Source organism: Mobula hypostoma, chromosome 1 (assembly GCF_963921235.1).
Source record: "Mobula hypostoma chromosome 1, sMobHyp1.1, whole genome shotgun sequence".
Taxonomy (NCBI): Eukaryota; Metazoa; Chordata; class Chondrichthyes; order Myliobatiformes; family Myliobatidae; genus Mobula; species Mobula hypostoma.
This window is the reverse complement of record NC_086097.1, coordinates 103,416,214-103,438,049: the sequence shown is the minus strand read 5'-3', so window position 1 is coordinate 103,438,049 and position 21,836 is coordinate 103,416,214. Positions and strand designations below refer to the sequence as shown.

Genomic DNA, 21,836 nt, shown 5'->3' with positions numbered 1-21,836 from the left:
CCTTTGCGTCTTATTGTCTACCTACTCCTCACTTTCTCTGCAATTGTAACACTTTATTCTGCATTCTGCTGTTGTTTTCCCTTATCCTACCTCAATGCACTATTATAATGAAATGAATTATGTGGATAGCAGGCAGAAGAAATCTTTTCACTGTATGTGCAACAATAATAAATCAATTTCCCAGTTATTTGCATTTGAATGGTCAGCCCCAGGAATATATTTAATATTTTACATTTCAAAGACTTTTTGCTTTATATTTATACAATTCCCAAATGGCTGCAGCCTGAATCACATCTCAAGATGATCTCACGCTAATGGATAGTAATCCATCTTTTTTTTACTATTTGATCAAGACGTCAAAGCCAAGGGCAAAGAATGAACTGGTGTTTAGCTCACTACTCCACGCGGTTTACTCGCTTCAGCGCTGAACTAGCTCCATGACTGTGGACTCACTTTTGGGGACTCTGCGGCTAATGTTCTGTGTGTTATTTGTTTACTTTTATGTTGCTTGCATGACTTCTTTTCACACACTGGGTGTCTTACAGCCTTTGTTGTGTTGGTTTTTTAAAAAATGGGTTCTATTGTGTTTCTTTGTTTCATGGCTGTCTGCAAGATGCTAACCTCAAGGTTGTATACAGTATGCATACTTTGATAACAAATTCAAAGTATATTTAAACTTGAAGCAGCTCCTTGGTTTCAGGCACTTAATTTGTTGACTGCTGAACTGAAAACAAAAGAACTGTCCACGAAGTTGGTGAACAGTCAGCTGCGTGTGGACCTGAGAAATAAAATGTCCCCACCCTCCCATCCATCTGATGCTGGAGCAACACACATCAAAGTTGCCTGTGAACGCAGCAGGCCAGGCAGCATCTCCAGGAAGAGGTACAGTCGACGTTTCGGGCCAAGACCCTTCGTCAGGACTAACTGGAAGAAGAGCTAGTTAGAGATTTGAAAGTGGGAGGGGGAGGGGGAGATCCAAAATGATAGGAGAAGGCAGGAGGGGGAGGGATGGAGCCAAGAGCTGGACAGTTGATTGGCAAAAAGGATATGAGAGGATCATGGAACAGGAGGCCCAGGGAGAAAGAAAAGGGGGAGGGGGGATAAAACCCAGAGGATGGGCAAGGGGTACTGTGAGACGGACAGAGGGAGAAAAAGGAGAGAGAGAGAGAGAGAGAGAGAGAGAGAGAGAGAGAAAGAATGTGTGTATATAAATAAATAACAGATGGGGTATGAGGGGGAGGTGGGGCATTAACGGAAGTTTGAGAAGTCAATGTTCATGCCATCAGGTTGGAGGCTACCCAGACGGAATATAAGGTGTTGTTCCTCCAACCTGAGTGTGGCTTTATCTTTACAGTAGAGGAGGCCGTGGATAGACATATCAGAATGGGAATGGGATGTGGAATTAAAATGTGTGGCCACTGGGAGATCTTGCTTTCTCTGATGGACAGAGCGTAGGTGTTCAGCGAAACGATCTCCCAGTCTGTGTTGGGTCTCGCCAATATATGGAAGGCCACATCGGGAGCACCGGATGCAGTATATCACTCCAGCCAACTCACAGGTGACATGTCGCCTCACCTGGAAGGACTGTCTGGGGCCCTGAATGGTGGTAAGGGAGGAAGTGTAAGAGCATGTGTAGCACTTGTTCGGCTTACAAGGATAAGTGCCAGGAGGGAGATTGGTGGGGAGGGATGGGGGGGGGACGAATGGACAAGGGAGTCGTGTAGGGAGCGATCCCTGCGGAAAGCAGAGAGAGGTGGGAGGGAAAGATGTGCTTAGTGGTGGGATCCCGTTGGAAGTGGCGGAAGTTACGGAGAATTATATGTTGGACCTGGAGGCTGGTGGGGTGGTAGGTGAGGACGAGGGGAACCCTATTCATAGTGGGGTGGCAGGAGGATGGAGTGAGAGCAGATGTGCGTGAAATGGGGGAGATGCGTTTGAGAGCAGAGTTGATGGTTGAAATCAACTGTCCAGCTCTTGGCTCCATCCCTCCCCCTCCTGTCTTCTCATATCATTTTGGATCTCCCCCTCCCCCTCCCACTTTCAAATCTCTTACCAGCTCTTATTTCAGTTAGTCCTGATGAAGGGTCTCGGCCCAAAACGTCGACTGTACCTCTTCCTAGAGATGTCTGGCCTGCTGCATTCACCAGTAACTTTGATGTGTGTCGCTTGAATTTCCAGCATCTGCAGAATTCCTCATGTTTGCATCTGATGCTGGAGCTGCCTTCAGCAGTTTAACAAACCGAAACAGACGTCTCTGCTGGAAGTAAGACTCGAATTGCCTCAGGCCCCTTTCTGTTGCAGAATCTGAAAAGTAAAGAAATGGAATGTTATTCTAAACCCTCTTTCAAAAAGATCACTTTTGAATTACAACCACAGATATAGTTTCGTACAGATTATCTCCATGTGATGAGCTGACAGAAATATAGGGCAGGAGGAGGAGGCTCTGTGAGGGACTATGGAGAAAACCTGTGGCAGCAGGCAGGGAAGGAATATCAAAAACATTGGGGCAATAAGCAGGGTAATAACTGAACTTCCTCATACAAAGTGTAAGGAAAGATGAATGAACTCTTCTTGAGCTTCCAGTCGGGTTCAGGTATAGATTTTAACTGACATTTCAGTAACAAACTCTGCCATCTTCATCAGGGATGATGCCTGGACATAACTAGTCCTGTGGTATTTATACCCCAGTTATCTGTCCCACCTGATTGGCTAGTCGTCATCCAATGAATGAGGTTTCCAATGTTCCACCTTGCTTACAATTAAATTCCAGCTCTTACTTGGAGCGAGACCTTCATCTTTGTTAAAATTCTTTTTCTCCAGTTTTATTTCAATGACTTCCTATGCCAGGCGGTACCAAAGCCATTGGTGCAGCACAGTAGTTTTGTGCCACCTAAATCAATACTTTGGCCATGACAAATGCAATGTTCCTCGGGAATAACGTCTACTGGAAACCTCAATTACATGGACTTGTATCTCAACAACAAAACCCACCATCATGCCTCCCAACACAGAGTCACCATCATGCCTCCCAACACAGAGTGGTTCTTTCTACTTTAACCGTGCGAAAAATATTTTAGAATTATTTCAGAGAGTTTCCACAATAAGAAAATTTTACATGATGTTCCTACAGAATGGCTACAAGGTGAAGGATATCAATTGAGCCCTCAAAAGGCTGACAGAAAAACCATGAAACCTAACAAGGTGGAACCCTTCGCTACGGTCTGTCTTCCCTATATTTGCACTGTTTCTGGAAGGATTGCCGGATATTGAATATCAGATTAATACCATCCGCAAACCTGTAAGAAAGCTCAAATCATAGCTTATGTGGGGGTCAAAGATGACCTGGGACTCGGGATGACTGGTGTTTACAGGATTCCCTGTGAATGCAGAGCAATGGTTATCAGCCAGACGGGGGCATGGTGGAAACTCACATCAAGGAGCACAAGTGATTTCGTTTGACTTACCTGGAGAAATTGGTGGTAGCACAACATTGTATTTGCAATGACCATAGGACTGATTTCAACGGCACAAAACTACTGTGCTGCACCAATGGCTTTTAGAATCGCCGGGTGCAGGAAGCCATTGAAATAAAACTAGAGAAAAAGAACTTTAACAAAGACGAAGGTCTGTGAGCTAGTAATCATCAGAGGATCAGAGGCAGGGAGAGTAACTTTAAATTTCTGAGTGTCACTAGCTCGGGGGACCTGTCCTGGACCTATCATATAAATATTATTGTGAAGAAAGCATGACAGCATCTCTATTTCCTGAGGATTCTGCAGAGATCTGGCATGTCATCAAAAACATTGGCAAACTTTTATAGATATGCGGTGGAAAGTGTGCTGACTGGCTGCATTACAGCCTGGTACGGGAACACCAACATCTTTGGGCAGAAAATCCGACAGAAGATGGTGGATTTGGCCCAGTACATCAGGGGTAGAAACCCTCCCAATCATTGAGCATATCTACATGAATCGTTGCCATAGGAAAGCAGAATCCATCATCAAAGATCTTTACCACCCAGGCCGTACTCTTTCATCGCTGCTGCCATCAGGTTGAAGGTACGGCTGCCTCAGGACTACCGCTCAACCATCAGGCTCTTGAACAAAAGGGGATAACTACACTCAGTCCCGTTCTATAGATTTGCTAAGTATGGCTGCAGAAGAAGTATGAGCAGACTCTATTTTCTTAGGAAGCTGGGATCCTTCAATGTGTGCAGCAGGATGTTGGAAATCTTTTACCAGTCTACTGTAGCGAGAGCAGTCTTCTTTGCAGCTTTATGTTGGGGGAGCAGCATTGGTGCTGGTGATGCAAAAAGACTAAATAAGCTCATCAAAAAGGCTAGATCCCAGACACTTTTGAGTTAGTGGTGGAGAGGAAGTCACTAAGCAAACTGTTATCCATTATGGACAATCTGGCATATTCTCTCCATGACCTACTGAATAAGCAGCAGAGCACCCTTTCGAACAGAGTCATTCAGCTCCACTGTCACAAGCATCATTATAGAAAATCTGCCCTACCAAATGTAATAAGCATATACAATAGTTGATCTCTGTGCGACAGGAGAACACACATCATAGTACAAGATGACGATGCAAATGGAGAAGTTGTATCATGGGCTTTAAACAACAGCCTTGAGCTACTATACGAATCAAAGGACACCCCTACCTTCACAAGTGCCAGATGGAGAAAAGGATACAACCCAGACCTTGCCTTTGTTACCTCGGCAAGCTCCAACCTCTTCACATGAACAGTCCTCCAACATATACCCAAATCCCAACACTGTCCAGTCCAGGTAGAATCCCTTCCAGTTCTGAGACCTGTACCATCAAAGTACCTACCAAGATTTAACCTGAGAAAAGCGAATCGGACATCTTTCGCAGAATCCTTTGATCAAATTATCGATACCATACCACTAGAACCTGATCAGTACAATGAATTTGTCCGACTAATCTGGAAAGTAGTGCAGCAGAACATACCTAGAGGCTGCAGAACTAAATATATTCAGGGATTGACTAGCAATATCAAGCAAAGTTATGATGAGTATGTCAACTTATATGACCAAGACCCATTTGGTCAAGATACAATTGAAATGGGAGAGTCAGTTCTGTCCCTACTGAGCCAAGAGAGGCAACAGCATTGGCAGGAACTGAAAGAAAACACAGACATAACCAAGAACAGTAAGAAGGCATGGGCAACTGTTCGGAAACTCAACTCAGACAATAGACCACCAAAGAGAATTGCTGCCTTAACACCCGATCAGGTTGCCCACCAACTAATACTAAATGGTCGACCAAATAACAAGGAACGGAGACAAAAGAAAAAGCAACATCAGGAGATGGAGTCAGCTCTCTCAAACGGAAATGACGACTTCCCACCTCTCACCCTAGAAGAATTAAAGGATGAAGTATCATAGCTAAAATTCAACAAAGCTGCTGACATAGATGGGATTCTTAATGAAATCCTTAAACATCTTGGACCTAAAGCACTCCACTGGCCTAACGGTTGCCTAAGATCATTAAAAATACCTAAAGTTCGAGAAGAGCCAAAGTTGTTGCTCCCCTAAAACCCAATAAAGACCCCAACATTCCTAAAAAACTGGAGACAGATTTCCTTGCTCTGCACCCTCTATAAACTCTATGAGAGACTCATACTGAAAAGACTATCCCCCTTAGTCAAAGATCTTCTAACACCAGACCAAGCAAGGTTCAGGCCAGGGCACTCTTGCTGCGGTCAAGTCCTGAACTTAACCCAGTATATTGAGGATGGCTTTGAAATGCGACAAATTACAGGGGCAGCATTCGTTGACTTAACAGCAGCATACAACACTGTGAAGCACTGAGACCTTCTACTGAAATTATCTAAAATGTTAAAGAACAAAACCAGTCAAAGTAATAAGAAACCTCCTAGAAAATCGTAGATTTTATGTAGAAATGAATAGAATTAAAAGTAGGTGGTGTCCACAAAGGAACAAACTACCACAGGGATCAGTCCTGACACCTCTAATATTTAATGTTTACACAAACGACCAACCAACCTTTCCTAACACACGCAGGTTTATCTTTGCAGACGACCTATGCATAGCAACACAAGCTAACTCCTTCCAAGAAGTTGAAGTACGACTTACAGCAGTCCTTGAAGCAATGAAGCAGTATTATGAAAAATGGTCTCCGAATCCAAATCCATCAAAAACTCAAGTGTGTGCATTCTACCTGAGGAATCGAGAAGCAGCTTGGAAGCTCAAGATATTCTGGTGTGGGAAGGAGCTCAAACACCATCCAACTCCAATTTACCTGGGCGTGACACTGGATAGGACACTCTCATTTGCCACCCAAAAACTCTGAGGGGAAGTTGGCTCTCGCAATTCTCTCTTGAAAAAATTAGCAGGCATGAAATGGGGAGCTAATGCTCACACAGTTAGATCAACTGCCCTAGTGCTCTGCTATACACCTGCAGAATACTGTGCACCTGTGTGGGGCAGATCAGCCCATGCGAAGAAAATAGACCCATTGCTTAATGAAGCCTGCAGAATAATCACGGGCGCACTGCACTCCACACACACAAACATCATTTACAGACTTGCAGGCATTGCTCCCCCAGAGATCCAAAGACACACTACAACAAAAGTTGAAAGAGGTAGACAGAACTCGGATCCACAGCACCTACATCATCATTATGGGCCAGTTTCTAACCGCCTAAAATCGAGGGAAAGCTTTGCTACAGTGGAGGAACTACCCCACGGAACATCCCCCCAAACATACAGGATTGACCTCTGGCAACAAACAGAAGCCAGAGCCCCACCAAACAATACAGTGCACAACCCCACAGAAATGTTGCCAGACGGGTCACTACATGACAGACGGAAGTGGTGCACTCTCAACAGAGCGAGAGCGGGAGTTTGTAGGACGGGAGACTGTTACATGCTCAAGGAGATCTGTTTTATTTTTGTGAGAATGATGTAATGGTCTTTTGGAGGTCATCTGATGTGATTTTCCTGCCGATGTGAGGTCACGTGATGACATGTGCACCATGGGTATATATAGGTCGACCCAGATGACGCAGTTAGTTTTTAGTTTGTAGATTTCCAGGTAGAACGCGCTGCGTTTCCGTTTCTGTTGCGTGTTTGTTTTTGTGACGCAGTTTCATTTTTAAAACAGAGTATTGTGTTCTGTTGTAAGATACAATATTATTGGACTGGAAATTGTTAGCTAGATGTGCTGATTTACTCAATTCCAACAGTAGAAGGGAGAGTGAAGAATTTATTGAAGTACAGGACCAAAGGATCAAGAGGAGTCGGCATCGTTTGGCAGTTTAATAAAGGATCGACCTTATTGAGTCTTTGTTGGAGGAATAGCAACCTGCATCGAGGATAACTCTTGCCAAAAAGAGCAAAGAGTTCATGGAAAGGTTTGCTCTCTCTCTAAAAGAATTTAAGGTCAGTTGTTTTAAACTGTTTATTTTCGGCATCGTGAATCCTGTGGATAGAACCAGCAGGAAAGTCGCGCCTATGAAGAAATCCTTCTCCAGAGAAGCCTCTCCCCAATTGAACGTATAAATCTGTTGGACTTTCGAATTTATTGTTTTAAGAACTATAGTTGTCTTTATCGCTTTAAGAACTGTTTTCGCATGTAACGCTTTAAGAACCAGTGCCGAGTGATGATTTGGTGAACGGCTGCATAATGGTTAACTTCTGGTTAAAGTTTTCCTTTGTTTTTTTTTCCCTTATCGTTTATCCGTGTTTAATAAATGTTTGGTTGTTTTTATATAACCTGTCTCGTTTCATATTCATTGTTGCAGGTTACGTAACAAGACAATATGGTGAAGTGGGGTTTAAAGACCAGCAAATCCTGTGAGTGTGGTGAAAGGCTGCAGAACATTGAACACGTTCTGCGCAACTGCCCACTCTCACCTGATTTAGCTGACTCTGACCTGCTCAGCATCAACCAAACACTAGAGTGGCTGGCTGTCTGGTGTGTCAAGCTATGATGATGATGAGTACAATAGTTTCTGTTTTATTATTTTGTACATTATTGCACATTGGTAAAATAATTATTCTGTACTTTATTATTAGTTAATATTATTATATTTATTGATTAAATCAGTAAGTTTTTCAATTCCATAATCTTCAAAGGCAATAATTTGTTCTATTACTAATTCATCAGGGCCTGCTGCCTTTCCTTTCTTCATCTTACATCTTCATACAGAAAACTTTAGATCTAGATTTTGAAAGACCTCCGCCTAATCAGAATCTGTACTGGGAACGAACTGCCGCTATAAGAATAGATGGAGAAGTGAGTCAGTTTACGAAAATCAAGAGAGGCGTTAGACAAGGGTGTGTTTTCTCCCCTGATTTATTTAATGTGTACAGTAAAACAATATTACAAAAAATAAGAGACATCTTGGGAATCAAAGTTGGCAGTGAAAACATCAATAATTTCAGATATGCAGATGACACTGTTAATTGCAAGTACGGAGGAAGAACTACAAAACTTAATTGATATAATTGTTGAAGAAAGTGCAAAAATGGGTCAATCTATCAATTGCAAAAAGACAAAATGTATGGTGATAACCAGAAAAGAGGAGAATCCTATCTGCAGGCTGAGAATAAATGGGGAAGACATAAAACAAGTACAGAACTTTTGCTACTTCGGAAGCTGGGTGACATCAGATGGCAGGTGCGACATGGACATCAAAAGAAGAATAGGGATGGCAAAAGACACCTTTACGAGAATGAAGAGTAGACTGACCAACACTAAACTAGGCATGACAACCCGCCTCAGAGTACTGAAATGTTACATTTATCCAGTTACATTATATGGCTCAGAATGTTGGACAATATCTAGTAACATGAGGAAACGAATTGTAGCAGCAGAGATGTGGTTTTTGAGGAGGATGCAAAGAATATCATGGACGAAACGAATATCTAACGAGGATGTCACGAACAGAGCAAACAAAAAGAGAAATAATGTATGAGATCATGAAAAGGCAGCGTAACTTCATTGGACATGTGATTAGGAAAGAGGAGTTAGAATGCACGGTAATTATGGGAAAGATTGAAGGGAAGAAAGCAAGAGGAAGACAAAGACAAATGATGATGGAGACAGCAGCCAGAGAATTGGAAATGAATACCAACAAATTGATCCACCTGATCCGAAACAGGAGCGTGTGGGCCATGGCAGTCAAAGCTCAAACTGGGCATGGCACCTGATGATGATGATGATGATTATATTTATTATTATTGCAAGTGCGCTTTTAAACGTTGATGTTAAAGGACCTCAGTCTCCTCAGGAAATAGAGAGGGCTCTGACCCTTCTTGTAGACAGCCTCAGTGTTCTTTGACCAGTCCAGTTTATTGTCAATGCGTATCCGCAGGTATTTGTAATCCTCCACCATGTCCACACTGACCCCCTGGATGGAAACAAGGGTCACCGATACCTTAGCTCTCCTCAGGTCTACCACCAGCTCCTTAGTCTTTTTCATATTAAGCTGCAGATAATTCTGCTCACACCATGTGACAAAGTTTCCTACCGTAGCCCCTCATCTTTCTAATTGCCTGCTTGAATACTTTCCTGCTATCTTTATATTCTACAAATGCCAAGTCTGATATTTGCTCCATAAACTTTATGTGCATATCCTTTTCCCTCCTGACTAAATATAGGATCACTTGGGTCATGGTTCCCTCAGTTATCATCTTTGTCTTTACTTCTTACCAGAACATATCAATCCTAAACTCTGATAGGCTGGTCTTTAAACATCTCCCACATGTCAAACACAGGCTTGTATGACAGTGCTGCTCCCAATCAACAATCCTTCACTCCTTTCTTAGCCTGTCAAAGTTTGCCCTTACCCCAACTTTGCTCCTTCCTGCGACATCTGACCTTATGATTACTCATAATTATCTCAAATCTAAATGAGTTGTGGTCACTATTCTCAAAATGTTCACCCACTATCAGGTCTGTCACGTGGTATAGCTCATTTCCCACAAGTAGATTCAGTACGTTCTCTCTTCTCGTTGCATTCTCCACATACTATTTCAAGTACTCCTTTTAGACATACTGAAGAAATCCCACCCCACCAGGTTTTACCAGGACCAATTCTTCATACACGACACAGACAGGTGGTTATTCATTCTGAGTTGTATCCTTTTGGGGGAACATTCCAGCTGCAAAAGAAATCCTGTTCCCACCGATTAATCAGTGGATCTAGTGCTACAAGAAACTGAAGTTCTCCTTTATATCTGCCCTGTCCTGGCTCCAGCATGCAAGTACAATTACAAAGAAAGGACAGTAATGCTTCTACTTCCTTAGGAGTTGACGAAGGTTAGGCATGACATCTAAAACTTTGACAAACTTCTATAGATGCATGATAGAGAGTATATTGACTGGTTGCATCACAGCCTGATATGGAAACACCAGTGCCCATGAACGGAAAATCCTACAAAAAGTAGTGGATACGGCCCTATCCATTACAGGTATAGCCCTCCCCACCATTGAGCATATCTATATGGAGCCTTGTCACAGGAAAGCAGCATCCATTGTCATGGACATCCACCACGCATGTCATGCTCTCTTCTTGATACTGCCATTAAGAAGGTGGTACAGGTATCCCCCGCTTTACAAAAGTTGGCATTACGCCACTTCGCTTTTACGATAGACCTACATTAGTACCTGTTTTCACTAACCGAAACAAATCCGAAGGCGATTTTCACTGTTACGAGAAAAGGCTAAAAGCGAAAATAGCGTTCAGCGTCAGTTTTGCAGCGAGCAGTTATAGAGGAAGCGCACACCCCGAGCAGCAAGAGTGGCGAAAAGCGAAAATAGTGTTCAGCGTCAGTTTTGCAGCGAGCAGTTATAGAGGAAGCGCACACCCCGAGCAGCAAGAGTGGCGAAAAGCGAAAATAGTGTTCAGCGTTTGTTTTGCAGTGAGCAGTTACAGAGGCAGCGCACACCCCGAGCAGCAAGAGTGGAGAAAAGCGAGAATAGTGTTTGTTTTGCTTTCAGCAAAACACTCAGCATCTCAGCATCAACCTGCCATAGCTTTGAACTGCATGAGATTTTTGCTACAATTGACAGTGCTGCAATGATTGCAGAAGAATATGACCTTAATTTTGAAAGGGCACGTAGGTTTAGGGCAGGTTTGCAGGAAGTTTTGAGTGCTTACAAAGAACTGTATGATAGAAAATTACGTGAACCTTCCAGTGAGTTCATTGTCTTCCCAATTCTGGAACGTGAAACTACACTACATACATTATTTCTACTTTATATAGGCTATGTATTTATATCATTCCAGCTTTTACTATATGTTTGTGTTATTTTAGGTTTTACGTGTTATTTGGTATGCTTTGGTAGGTTATTTTTTTGAGTCTGGGAACACTCAAAAATTTTTCCCATATAAATTAATGGTAATTGCTTCTTCACTTTACGCCATTTTGGCTTACGAAAGGTTTCATAGGAACACTTTACTTTTGGATAGCGGGGGAAAGCTGTACAGGATCCTCAGGATCCACACAACCAGGTCTAGGAAGTTCTTATGCCTCAACTATCAGGCTCCTGAACCAGATGGGATAACTTTACTCAGCTTCACTTGCCCCATTACTGAACTGTTCCTGCAACCTATGGACTCAGTTTCAAGCACTCTTCATCAGATGTTCTCAGTATTGCTATTTTTCCTCTCTTTGTGTATTTGCACACTGGTTGACCACCCTGTTGGTGCAGTCTTTCACTGATTCTGTTACGGCTATTGGATTTATTGAGTATGCCTGAAAGAAGATAAATCTCAGGGTTGTATATGGTGACATATATGTACTTTGACAAAAAATTTACTTTGAATTTGAACTTTATATCCGATAAGTAACTTAACAAGAAATGGTTGAAGAGACTAACTGTCCTACAAGTCCCATAACACTTAAATGATTCATTGCTTAAGGGAGCCCTTGGCCAACTAGAAGCACGAACTGTGGAAAATATGGCTATCAACCAGGAAATCCAATTGTTTGTTTACAGTCAGTGGAATAACAGGATCAGAAATCTCTACAACAGGCAGAATTGTAATTGTACAAGTTTTTCAGTACATTTCAGGAGAGGGTTATTTAAACTGCATAGTCTGAGGTCCTGCAGTGGAGGAAGAAGCTGACTTATCAAAGTTTTCTTGGAGCTAAGGGCATCTTCAAGCCCAGTGACCAGGCTGTCCACTAGCAAAACATATCCCTCACAGTCATGCCCTCTTTTACCCCAACCATATCTACCACCTTATTTCCATGTTTGTTGACATGAATCAAAGACTGTAAAGAAACATATATTTAATGTAGTTTTATCTAAATAGTAAAGAGCTGGGAAGTTGATTCGTGAAGGAGATACAGGACTGAAGAAAGGAGAGTCTGATAGGAGAGGACAGAAGGCCATGGAAAAATGAAAAGGGGGGAGTGGGGGGGATGAATACTTCTTATAGGCACTGTAAATATTGATACAAAGTACTCATTTAGGACCTCTCCCATATCTTCCACCTAAACCATATCTTTCTTCCTTTATCCTTGAGTGGTCCTACCCTCCTCTTCTTGCTTTAAGATTCCCTTTAATCATACTTGCCAAGGACTTTTCATGTCCATTCCTGGCTCGCATAATTCCCTTCGAGTTCTTTTCTAGCTTTTTTTATAGTCTTCAGGGCTCCATTGGAGTTTAGTTTTTCTTCACCACCTCTTTAAACATCCAAGGTTCCTTTATCTTACCACCCTTGTCCTTCCTGGTTACTGGAAAATACCTGTCCTATACCCTTCATAGTCTTTAAACACCATTTACATGTCAGATGTGGACTTGTCCTGCTCCAATTTACTCTCCCAGAAGATCCATATTTATCAATATCGTGATCACAGTTTCCAAAATAATTTCCCACAGAAAGGTTGATCCCAAGCCAGGCTTATTTCCCTATACCAAGTCCAGTATGCCCCCTCCTCTTGTTGGGACTATCACCATATTGACTTAAGAAGACACTTAACAAATTCTGCCCCATGCACCAAGAAGGTCCCAGTCCACCAAAGAAGTTGAAGTCACCATGAAAACAACCCTGTTGTTCAGAATCAGGTTTAATATCACTGGCATCTATTGTGAAATGTGCTGTTTTGCGATGAAAATACATTGCAATACATAGTAATTAAAAACTATAAATTACAACAAGTATATAAAAATAGATTACATAAGTAGTACAAAAAGAAAGGAAAAATACCGAGGTAATGTTCATGGGTTCATTGTCCATTCAGAAATCTGATGGTGGAGGGGAAGAAACTGTTTCTCAAATACTGAGTGTGTGTCTTCAGGCTCCTACAACTCCTTCTTGATAGCAGCAATGAGAAGAAGGCATGTAATGGGTGATGGATGCCACCTTCTTGAAGGTGTCCTTGATGCTGGGGAGGCTCGAGTCCATGATGGAACTGGCAGAGCTTACAACTTTCTGCAGCTTTTTCTGATCCTTTGCAGATGGTGAAGCAACCCCACACCAAACTGGTATGCAACCAGTCAGAATGCTCTCTACCGTACATCTGTAGAAATTTGCAAGTGTATTTGGTGACATCAAGCCACCTCAAACTCCTAATAAAATATACCCACTGTTATGCCTTCTTTGTATTTGCATCAATATGTTGGACCCAGGATAGATCCTCAGACACGTTGACACCCAGGAACTTGAAACTACTTACCAATTCCACTGCTCACCTCTGGATGAGGACTGGTACGTGTCCCTCAATTTCCCCTTCCTGAAGTCCACAATCAATTCCTTGGCCTTACTAATCTGGAGTGTAAGGTTGTTGCAGCAACACCACTCAACCAGCTGACCTATCTCGCTCCTGATCCAGTTGCAGAGGGGTGTACAGAGGCCCACGTTTTGGATCTTGTTAATTAGAACTGAGGGTACAATTGTGTTGAATGCTGAGCTGTAATCAATAAACAGCAGCTATTGTTCAGGTATTGCAATAGTAGGTATTGCAATTGTCCAGGTGATCCAAGGCCGAGTGGAGAGCCAGTGAGATTGCATCTGCTGTAGATGTATTGCGTCAGGTCCAGGTCCAGGTCCTTGCTTAGGCACGAGTTGACTCCAGCCATGACCAAACTCACAAAGACTTCATCACAGTAGATGAGTGTAACTGGGTGTTGGTCATTGAGGCAGCTCACCCTGCACTTCTTGGGCATTGGTATGATTGTCACCCTTTTGAGGCAGGTGGGGACCCCCAACTGCAGCAGTAAGAGATTGAAGATGTCCTTGGAAACTCCCACCAGGTGGATGGCACAGGTTAGCAGAGCTCAATCAGGTACACCAATCAGGGCCTGATGCCCTGCAAGGGTTCACACTCTGGAAAGATGTTATTATGTTGGCCTCCATGACAGAGATCACAGGGTCACCAGATGCTACAGGGATTTGCACAGGTTTAATCTTATTCTTCCTTTCAAAGCATGGATAAAAGGCTTTGTGATCATCTGGGAGAGAAGCATCACAGCCATTCTTGTTGTTAGGTTTTGCTTTATAGGAAGTAATGGCCTGCAAACCCTGTCAGAGCTGATGCACATCCTATTCCATCTCTAACCTCAATTGGAATTGCTTTCTCACCCTTAAAATAGCCTTCTGTAGGTCGTACCTGGACTACTATATTTCTGGATCACCTGCCTTGAATGCCACAGATCTAACCCTCAGTATACCACCTATTTCCTGGTTCATCCATGGCATTTGGTTTGGGTTTTTGCCCTTTGCCTAATCTGGCTGTGTATCTGCTCCTCAATTGCCTGGTGGCTATAGTGGCGCGGGGGTGCAGGGGAGAAGGAGAAAGAGTCTGTCGTATAATCCCAGAGTGAGTGCACCTTTCTTATTTTTAAGTTCTACCCCTACAGAGTCAGCAGATGAGCCCTCTATCATGTCCCACCTGAGTGCAGTTGTGATATTATTCCTGATTAATAGTGCAACACCCCCCTTTTCATGATTGTTTATTTCCTGAACAAAATAATTGTTACTCCACATCCGATACAGTGAAAAAAAATAGAAGATAAAGAACACCATTAATAATACTAAAAAAAAAGCACATAATAAATAGAAGTACACACGATAGCTTATATACATAGTTTGTCCATAAACTGACAATGGGCAGTACAAAAAGAAATAATGAATAGTGATAAGAGTTAGTAGGTGAAGGGTTTGATCAGTTTTACTGCTTAGGGAAAGTAACCGTTTTTGAGTCAGTGGTCCTGGTGTGGATGTTACACAGCCTCCTCCCTGGTGGGAGTGGGACAAATAGTCCATGAGCAGGGTGTGTAGGATTCTTCATGATGCTATTGGCCCTTTTCTGGCACCGTATTTTACATATGTCCTTGATGGTGGGTAGGCTGATACCAGTGATGCAATGAGCAGCTTTCCCTCTCTATCTTTTCTGAAACATTGAAACCCTTTTTAAATGTATAAACAGTAAAGGAGGGAAACAGTAAAGAATAGGTATCTGGCCATTGCAAGATGAAGAAGGAGAGGTGTAATAAAGAACACATGATGTGGCGGACAAACTGAATTAGGAATTTTGCATTGCCAGAATTTCCAAGAGTATGAGGGGTAGGCATGAGTATAGTTGCTATTACCAAGGGGAAGGTACTTGGGAAGCTGAAAGGTCTGAAGGTCACCTGGAGAAGGACTACACTCCAGAGCTGCCTGAAGGGATTGTGAAGGCATCAGTAGCGATTTTTCAAGAATCAATGGATTCTGGAATGGTTCTGGAGGACTGGAAAATTGTAAATGTCACTCCACTCTTTCCCAAGGTAGAGAGCCAAAAGAAAGGATATTATAGGCTAGATAGCCTGACCAGTGGTTGGCAAAATGTTGGAGCCAATTATTATGGATGAGGTTTTACAGTACTTGGAGGCACATAATAAAATATGCCAAAGTCTGTATGGTTACCTAAATCCACTGGGATTCTTTGAGGAAATAACAGGCAGCCTGGACGAAGAAGAGTCAGTGGATTTGCTTACTTGATTTTCATAAGACCTTTAACAAAGTGCTGCACATGAAGCTGCTAAACAAAATTGGACCCTATGGTACTACAAGAAAGATACTAGACTGGCAGGAGGCAAAGAGTGGGAATAAAGGTGACCTTTTCTGGTTGGCTGCTGGTGAGTAGATGTTCCGAAAGTGTTGAGGTTGGTACTGCTACTTTTCACATTATATGTCAATGATTTGAACAATGAAATTGATGGCTTCGTGGCCAGGTTTACAGACGATATGAAGAAAGATGGAGAGGCAGGCAATGTTGAAGAAGCAGGGAGTTTACATAAGGAATTAGATTAAGTAAATGGGCAAAGAACTGGCAGGTGGAATACAATGTCAGGAAGTGTATGGTCATGCACTTTGGTAGAAGCAATAAAGACACAGACTGTTTTCTAAACAGGAGGAAAATTCAAAAAATCAGAGGTACCAAGGGGTTTTGCAGTCCTCCTTAAAGATTAACTTGCAGGTTGAGTCAGTAGTAAGGAAGACAATTGCAATGTTGGCATACATTTTGGGAGGACCAGAATATAAAAGCAAGGATGTAATGCTGAGGCTTCAAAAGGCACTGGTCAGAATGCACTTGAGAGTATTGTGAGCAGCTGTCAGAAAGGATGTGTTGGCACTGGAGAGGCTCCAGAGGAGGTTCACAAGAATGATCCTGGGAATAAAAGGGTTAACATATGAGTAGTATTTATTGGTTCCGGGTCTATACTCACTGGAATTTACAAGAATGAGAGGGTTCTCACTGAAGCCTATTGAATATTGAAAGGCCTCGATAGAATGTTCATGGATAGTATGTTTCCTATATTGGATGAGTCAAAGTCAAAGCTTCAGAATAAAAGGACATCCCTTTAGAACAGCGATGAGTAGGAATTCCTTTAGTCAGAAAGTGGTGAATCTGCGGAATTCATTGTCACAGACAACTGTGAAGGTCAAGTCATTCAGTATATCTAAAGCAGAGGTTCTTAATAAGTAGAGAGCTAAAGGTTATGGGGAGAGGGCAGGAGAATGGGGTCGAAAGGGATAATAAATCAGCCATGATTGAATGGCACAGCAAACTCGATGTACTGAATGACCTAATTCTGCTCCTATATCTTATGGTCTTATCTGCAGCTTTTTTTATTGACTTTCAAGAGATTCTTTAACTATTTAGTTGAACACACCCTTAAGGCTATTTCTCCAAGGGAAGGGAAAGGAAACTGGGCTGCACCTCACACATGAAAGGCTGAATCTTCTAGGACGCGGGGGTTCCTAATCTTTTTTTATGCCATGGACCATTACCATTAAGCAGGGGGCTCATGGACCCCAAGTTGGAACTCCTGTTCTAGTGTAAGAATTATACAGCAGAAGACACAACTGTGCCCCATCCCTTGAAAAGTTTAACTAGTTAGTCACTTGGCCGTTTTTTGATATATACGTAAGAACTCTGCAAATAATCAATTTTAAAGTCTATATCCAATGATTTTTTGAGAGCTGTGACTGATTCCAATGCCTTTCCAGGGAATACACTCCAAACTGTCATACATTGAAGTAGCATAAAATGGAAAGACTCAGAAGGCAAATCTCTCCATTCATGCAAATCCTGACAGCAGCTGGGTAGGCCTCAAATTGCAATTTTGACTGCTCTGCAAAATGATTTATTTTGGTCACAATTCTTCTTTCAAAACAGGAAATATTAGCTGCTCAGCAAACATGCACAGCATCTGCCAAGGTGTCACTACTCAAATCACATAGACACTTACTCTCTGCCTTTGGCCACTGCCTGCCTGCCTTCTTCGCAGAGCTGGTGGGTAACAGCTTCAAGCAGTTTGGGCAGGTTGGACTCCTCATCCTTCATTTCACTTTGCAGCATTGCTATCCCACATCTGACCAGCTCAGACACCAGTGTCGCCCTAGGAAAGGGAGTAAAGACTATCATTTAGTTTTACTTTTACTTTTATTTGTTTACACAAAACAAAAATGGACTCCCAAAACTTATCAAACTAACTAACAACAGGAATTCTGCAGATGCTGGAAATTCAAGCAACATACATCAAAGTTGCTGGTGAACGCAGCAGGCCAAGCAGCATCTATAGGAAGAGGCGCAGTCGACGTTTCAGGCCGAGACCTGAAACGCCTGCTGCGTTCACCAGCAACTTTGATGTATGTTGTTTATCAAACTAACTCTCTGGTTTCAAGTCACTTTCAAGATGATGAGGCGTGTTCTGCAATGCTGTCGTAAGATCACCGAAATGGCCCTTTCGATCAGCTCATCCATGCCAACCAGACGTCTAAGTCCACTAACCTAATTTTCCTGTATTAGGCCTATAGAACTCTACTCCTTTCCTCAGTACCTCTCCAAATGCCTATTTATCACTGTAACTGTATTTGCCTCTATCACCTCCTCCAGCAGCTTGTTCCAGATAACTATCACTCCTGTAATATTATGTCATCACCTTTCAGATACAACCTTAAACTGAAAACTGTCTAGGTTTGTCAGTAATTATAAAGGACGCAACTCTCCTGCCTTGACAAATATCAATCTCTCAACATCACTAAAAAAAAACAATGTAGAGGTGACCCCCGCTTTACGAACGTTTGCTTTACGCCACTTCGCTTTTACAAAAGACCTACATTGGTACCTATTCTCGCTAACCGAAAGAAGATTTTCACTTTCACGAAAAAAAGACGCCTGCTTTAAACTTGTGTTTACCCCGAGAAAGACTACCATGACCGTGAAGCCTTGCGTGGCCAGGTGTGTACGCATGCGTGTACGTGCCGATTTTTTTCTACAAGTTGGTTTTGGCTAATTCTTCCTGATTCTGTTAAGTGAAACTACACTGTATATACATTATTTCTACTTTATATAGGCTGTGTATTTATCATATCATTCCTGCTTTTACTATATGTTAGTGTTATTTTAGGTTTTACGTGCTATTTGGCACGATTTGGTAGATTATTTTTTTGGGTCTGAGAACACTCAAAAATTTTCCCATATAAATTAATGGTAATTGCTTCTTCGCTTTACACCATTTCCGCTTACGAACGGTTTCATAGGAACGCTCTACCTTCGGATAGCAGGAAAAACCTGTATTATATTGTTGTTTGTGAGATATGTAACCAAGTGCCCCAAATTCCTCAATATCTTTGGTTAACAGACATTAATCCCAAACATGAGACCTGATAGAGGGAGGGTTGATCCAAAACTTCGACAATTTCTTTCCTCCCACAGATCCTGCTCAACCTGCTGAATTAAAGTTCCAAATTTTTATCTTTGTGTACAGAGTGATTTCCAACTTAACCTAAAAATTAACTGGACTTCAAGTAACGCCCACTCCCCAGATCTACTGACAAACAAGAGTCCTTTTCTCTATCTACTATACAGTTGTCGATTTACAGTATTCTGAAAACTTTCAAATCATGAACAATAATTCCTGCAACTTCCTAATGCAATGCTTGGAGTCCAGATCTACTTCAACAAAATTTATGCTTCACTGCCACAAGGACTGATTCTCATTTTTTTGTCCAGTGCCCAGAAGGGGAAACAGTTTTCACTGCCTTGACCTAGCTTCATCACTCTTCTGCCTATAATCTCTCGCGTCTCACCCAACGCTTTTTTCAACATAACAGTTTCAACCTGAAATACCTTTTGTGCTTCTCACTCCATAAATGGTGATTCAAAGAATGACACAACACAGAAACAATCCTTTCCACCTTCCTCTTTCATGCTGACCATAACCAAATCCCCACATCATGCCTGTATTCTCTAGGTCTTTCCTATCCAAGTACTTGACCAAATACCTTTTCACACATCACTCTGTGTGTGAAAAACGTATGCCTCAGATCTCCTTTAAATTTCTTCCCTCTCACCTTAAGCTTGTGCTCTGTAGTTTTAGACTCCCAGCGCTGAGTAAGACACTGTCCATTCTATACATGTTTCTTATAACATTGGCATACCAGTACCTTGCTTATAGTAAAACACACAGGCAATAAAGTATAATTATAATCTCCCTGAACCCACTTAGTCTCATCCTATCAGAGATATTTCCTTCCTTCTAAATGTTCCTCCCAAACCTGCTGTGTGTTTCAAGCAGTTTGATTTCTTCAGATTTCTGAAACCTGCCCTTTTGATTTTCTCTTACTGTTGTTTTCAAGACTGGTAAATAGTTTGGAGTAATGCACTGGAAGTACATTTCTGTAATACAGTGAAAACTATTAGAAAAACATTAATAAAAGAGCAGTACAGGCAAGCAATTGACTAATGTCCTTGAAGTGTCAGGTTGCACATTTTGGTAGGAAGAACATGACAACCATGTGGAAAAGAGCAGAGGAACAAATATCTGGGCACTGTATGTGTGCAAGTGATGAACAGTAGAGGTGCTGGCTAATTAAATAAAGCATTTTATCCCCCAAGGTTGTAGCAGTTTGTTCAGTGGCCACCTGCAGCTCATCTAACATCCTCACTGCTTTTACCTCAACTCATCAATTTAGATGTGTTTCCCTCCTGACCTACTGACAAAAAGCTGTGGATGCTGAGTTCCAAGGAATGTGGGTTACATTAATAAAGGATACTTTAACAAATGAATGTAATTTTAAAGTAAGTATACTTCTCCGTTCCCATTCTGTCATGTCAGTCCATTACCTTTTCACTGCTACGAGGCCAGAAGCAGTTTTGAGGAGCAACACCTCATATTGCATCTGGACAGCCTCCAAATTTGATGGCAAACTTCTGTTAATCTCTCCCCCTCCCCTTTATCTCTTTTCCCATTTTCAATTCTGGTTACCCTCTTACCACTTCACTTTTCCTCATCTGCCCATCGCCTCCCTTGGGTTCTGCTCATTTATTTCTTCCATGGTCTAATGTCCTCTCCTATCAAATTCCTTTTCTTCAGCCCTTTATCTCTTCTACCTATCCCCCTGCTTCTTATTTCATAACCCTCCCTCACCCACCTCACCAGCTTGTTCTCCTTCCCCTCCCCAACCCGTCCCCGTCCAGAACTGATAAAGTGTCTCGGCCTGAATTATCGACTGTTTATTCTTCTCCACAGATACTGCCTGACTTGCTGAGTTCCTCCAGCATCTTGTGTATTGCTCTGGATTTCCAACATCAACAGATTCTTGTGTTTATGCTTTGCTGCTAACTTAACTTCCATTGGTCTTACTTGATATGCTTCACGCAATTAGATCCAACTCTTTCAGCCACAAACTCAACTGTTTTGCGAAGTGATGGGGGTTGATTGTGAAAAAAGGCCTCCTCCAACTCTGTCTATAGAAGAAACAAAAAAAATTAATGATGCAGTTCAAAATTCTTCACCTTTAGTTTATAACACACTCAATATCCATTACTCCACTGTTAACTGAGTGGTGTGCTTGCTGTAATAGCTTATCCACCATCCACATAATAGAAAGCCCTTGCAGAACACACTTGTCATTAAGCCTCTGTATTTAACAGTTGCTGCAGCAAGTTTGCGATCAGATCATGGAGACCAGATGGAGACCAGAAGGAGGCCATCACTAACTTGTGAGGTGATTCAAGGAAGTACTTGAAATACCAAGTACCATCAGGTTTCTGGGAAAATGACAGATCCAAGCATGAGCAAGGTGACAGCAGACACCAGCCTCCAAATCTTCCACCAACAACAATAATGCAAATTTATCAAGGATTAAGATAAGTGGGGTATAGATTAGGAAACTGGAAAGAAAGGTACCTTTACTAGAATGAAATGAATGGCAGTCAATCTGAGGCATTAAGAATTAATTAATGTGAAAAGCAATATACAAAATATTTCATGCAGAAAGCCGTCAGTTGTATTCACGCTACTCAATTAATTAATTAAGTGAGCCTACACTCATTT

At 42.0% G+C, this 21,836-nt stretch overlaps 1 protein-coding gene across 2 annotated transcripts in view; it reads right to left on the bottom strand.

Annotated features, from left to right (window-relative positions):
* Window positions 1–21,836, bottom strand: part of cdan1 (codanin 1) — a 183,580-nt gene that overhangs the window by 40,192 nt on the left and 121,552 nt on the right. Inside the window, exons 19-21 of one of the 2 annotated variants that reach the window (XM_063054209.1) lie at window positions 21,144–21,247; window positions 17,745–17,894; window positions 2,241–2,304 (exon numbers count right to left, since the gene is read on the bottom strand). In XM_063054209.1, coding sequence (XP_062910279.1) covers window positions 2,241–2,304; window positions 17,745–17,894; window positions 21,144–21,247 — 318 coding nt within the window. Of the gene's footprint in view, window positions 1–2,240; window positions 2,305–8,992; window positions 9,406–17,744; window positions 17,895–21,143; window positions 21,248–21,836 lie in introns of those variants that run through there. The other variant, XM_063054219.1, reaches the window with a different exon arrangement.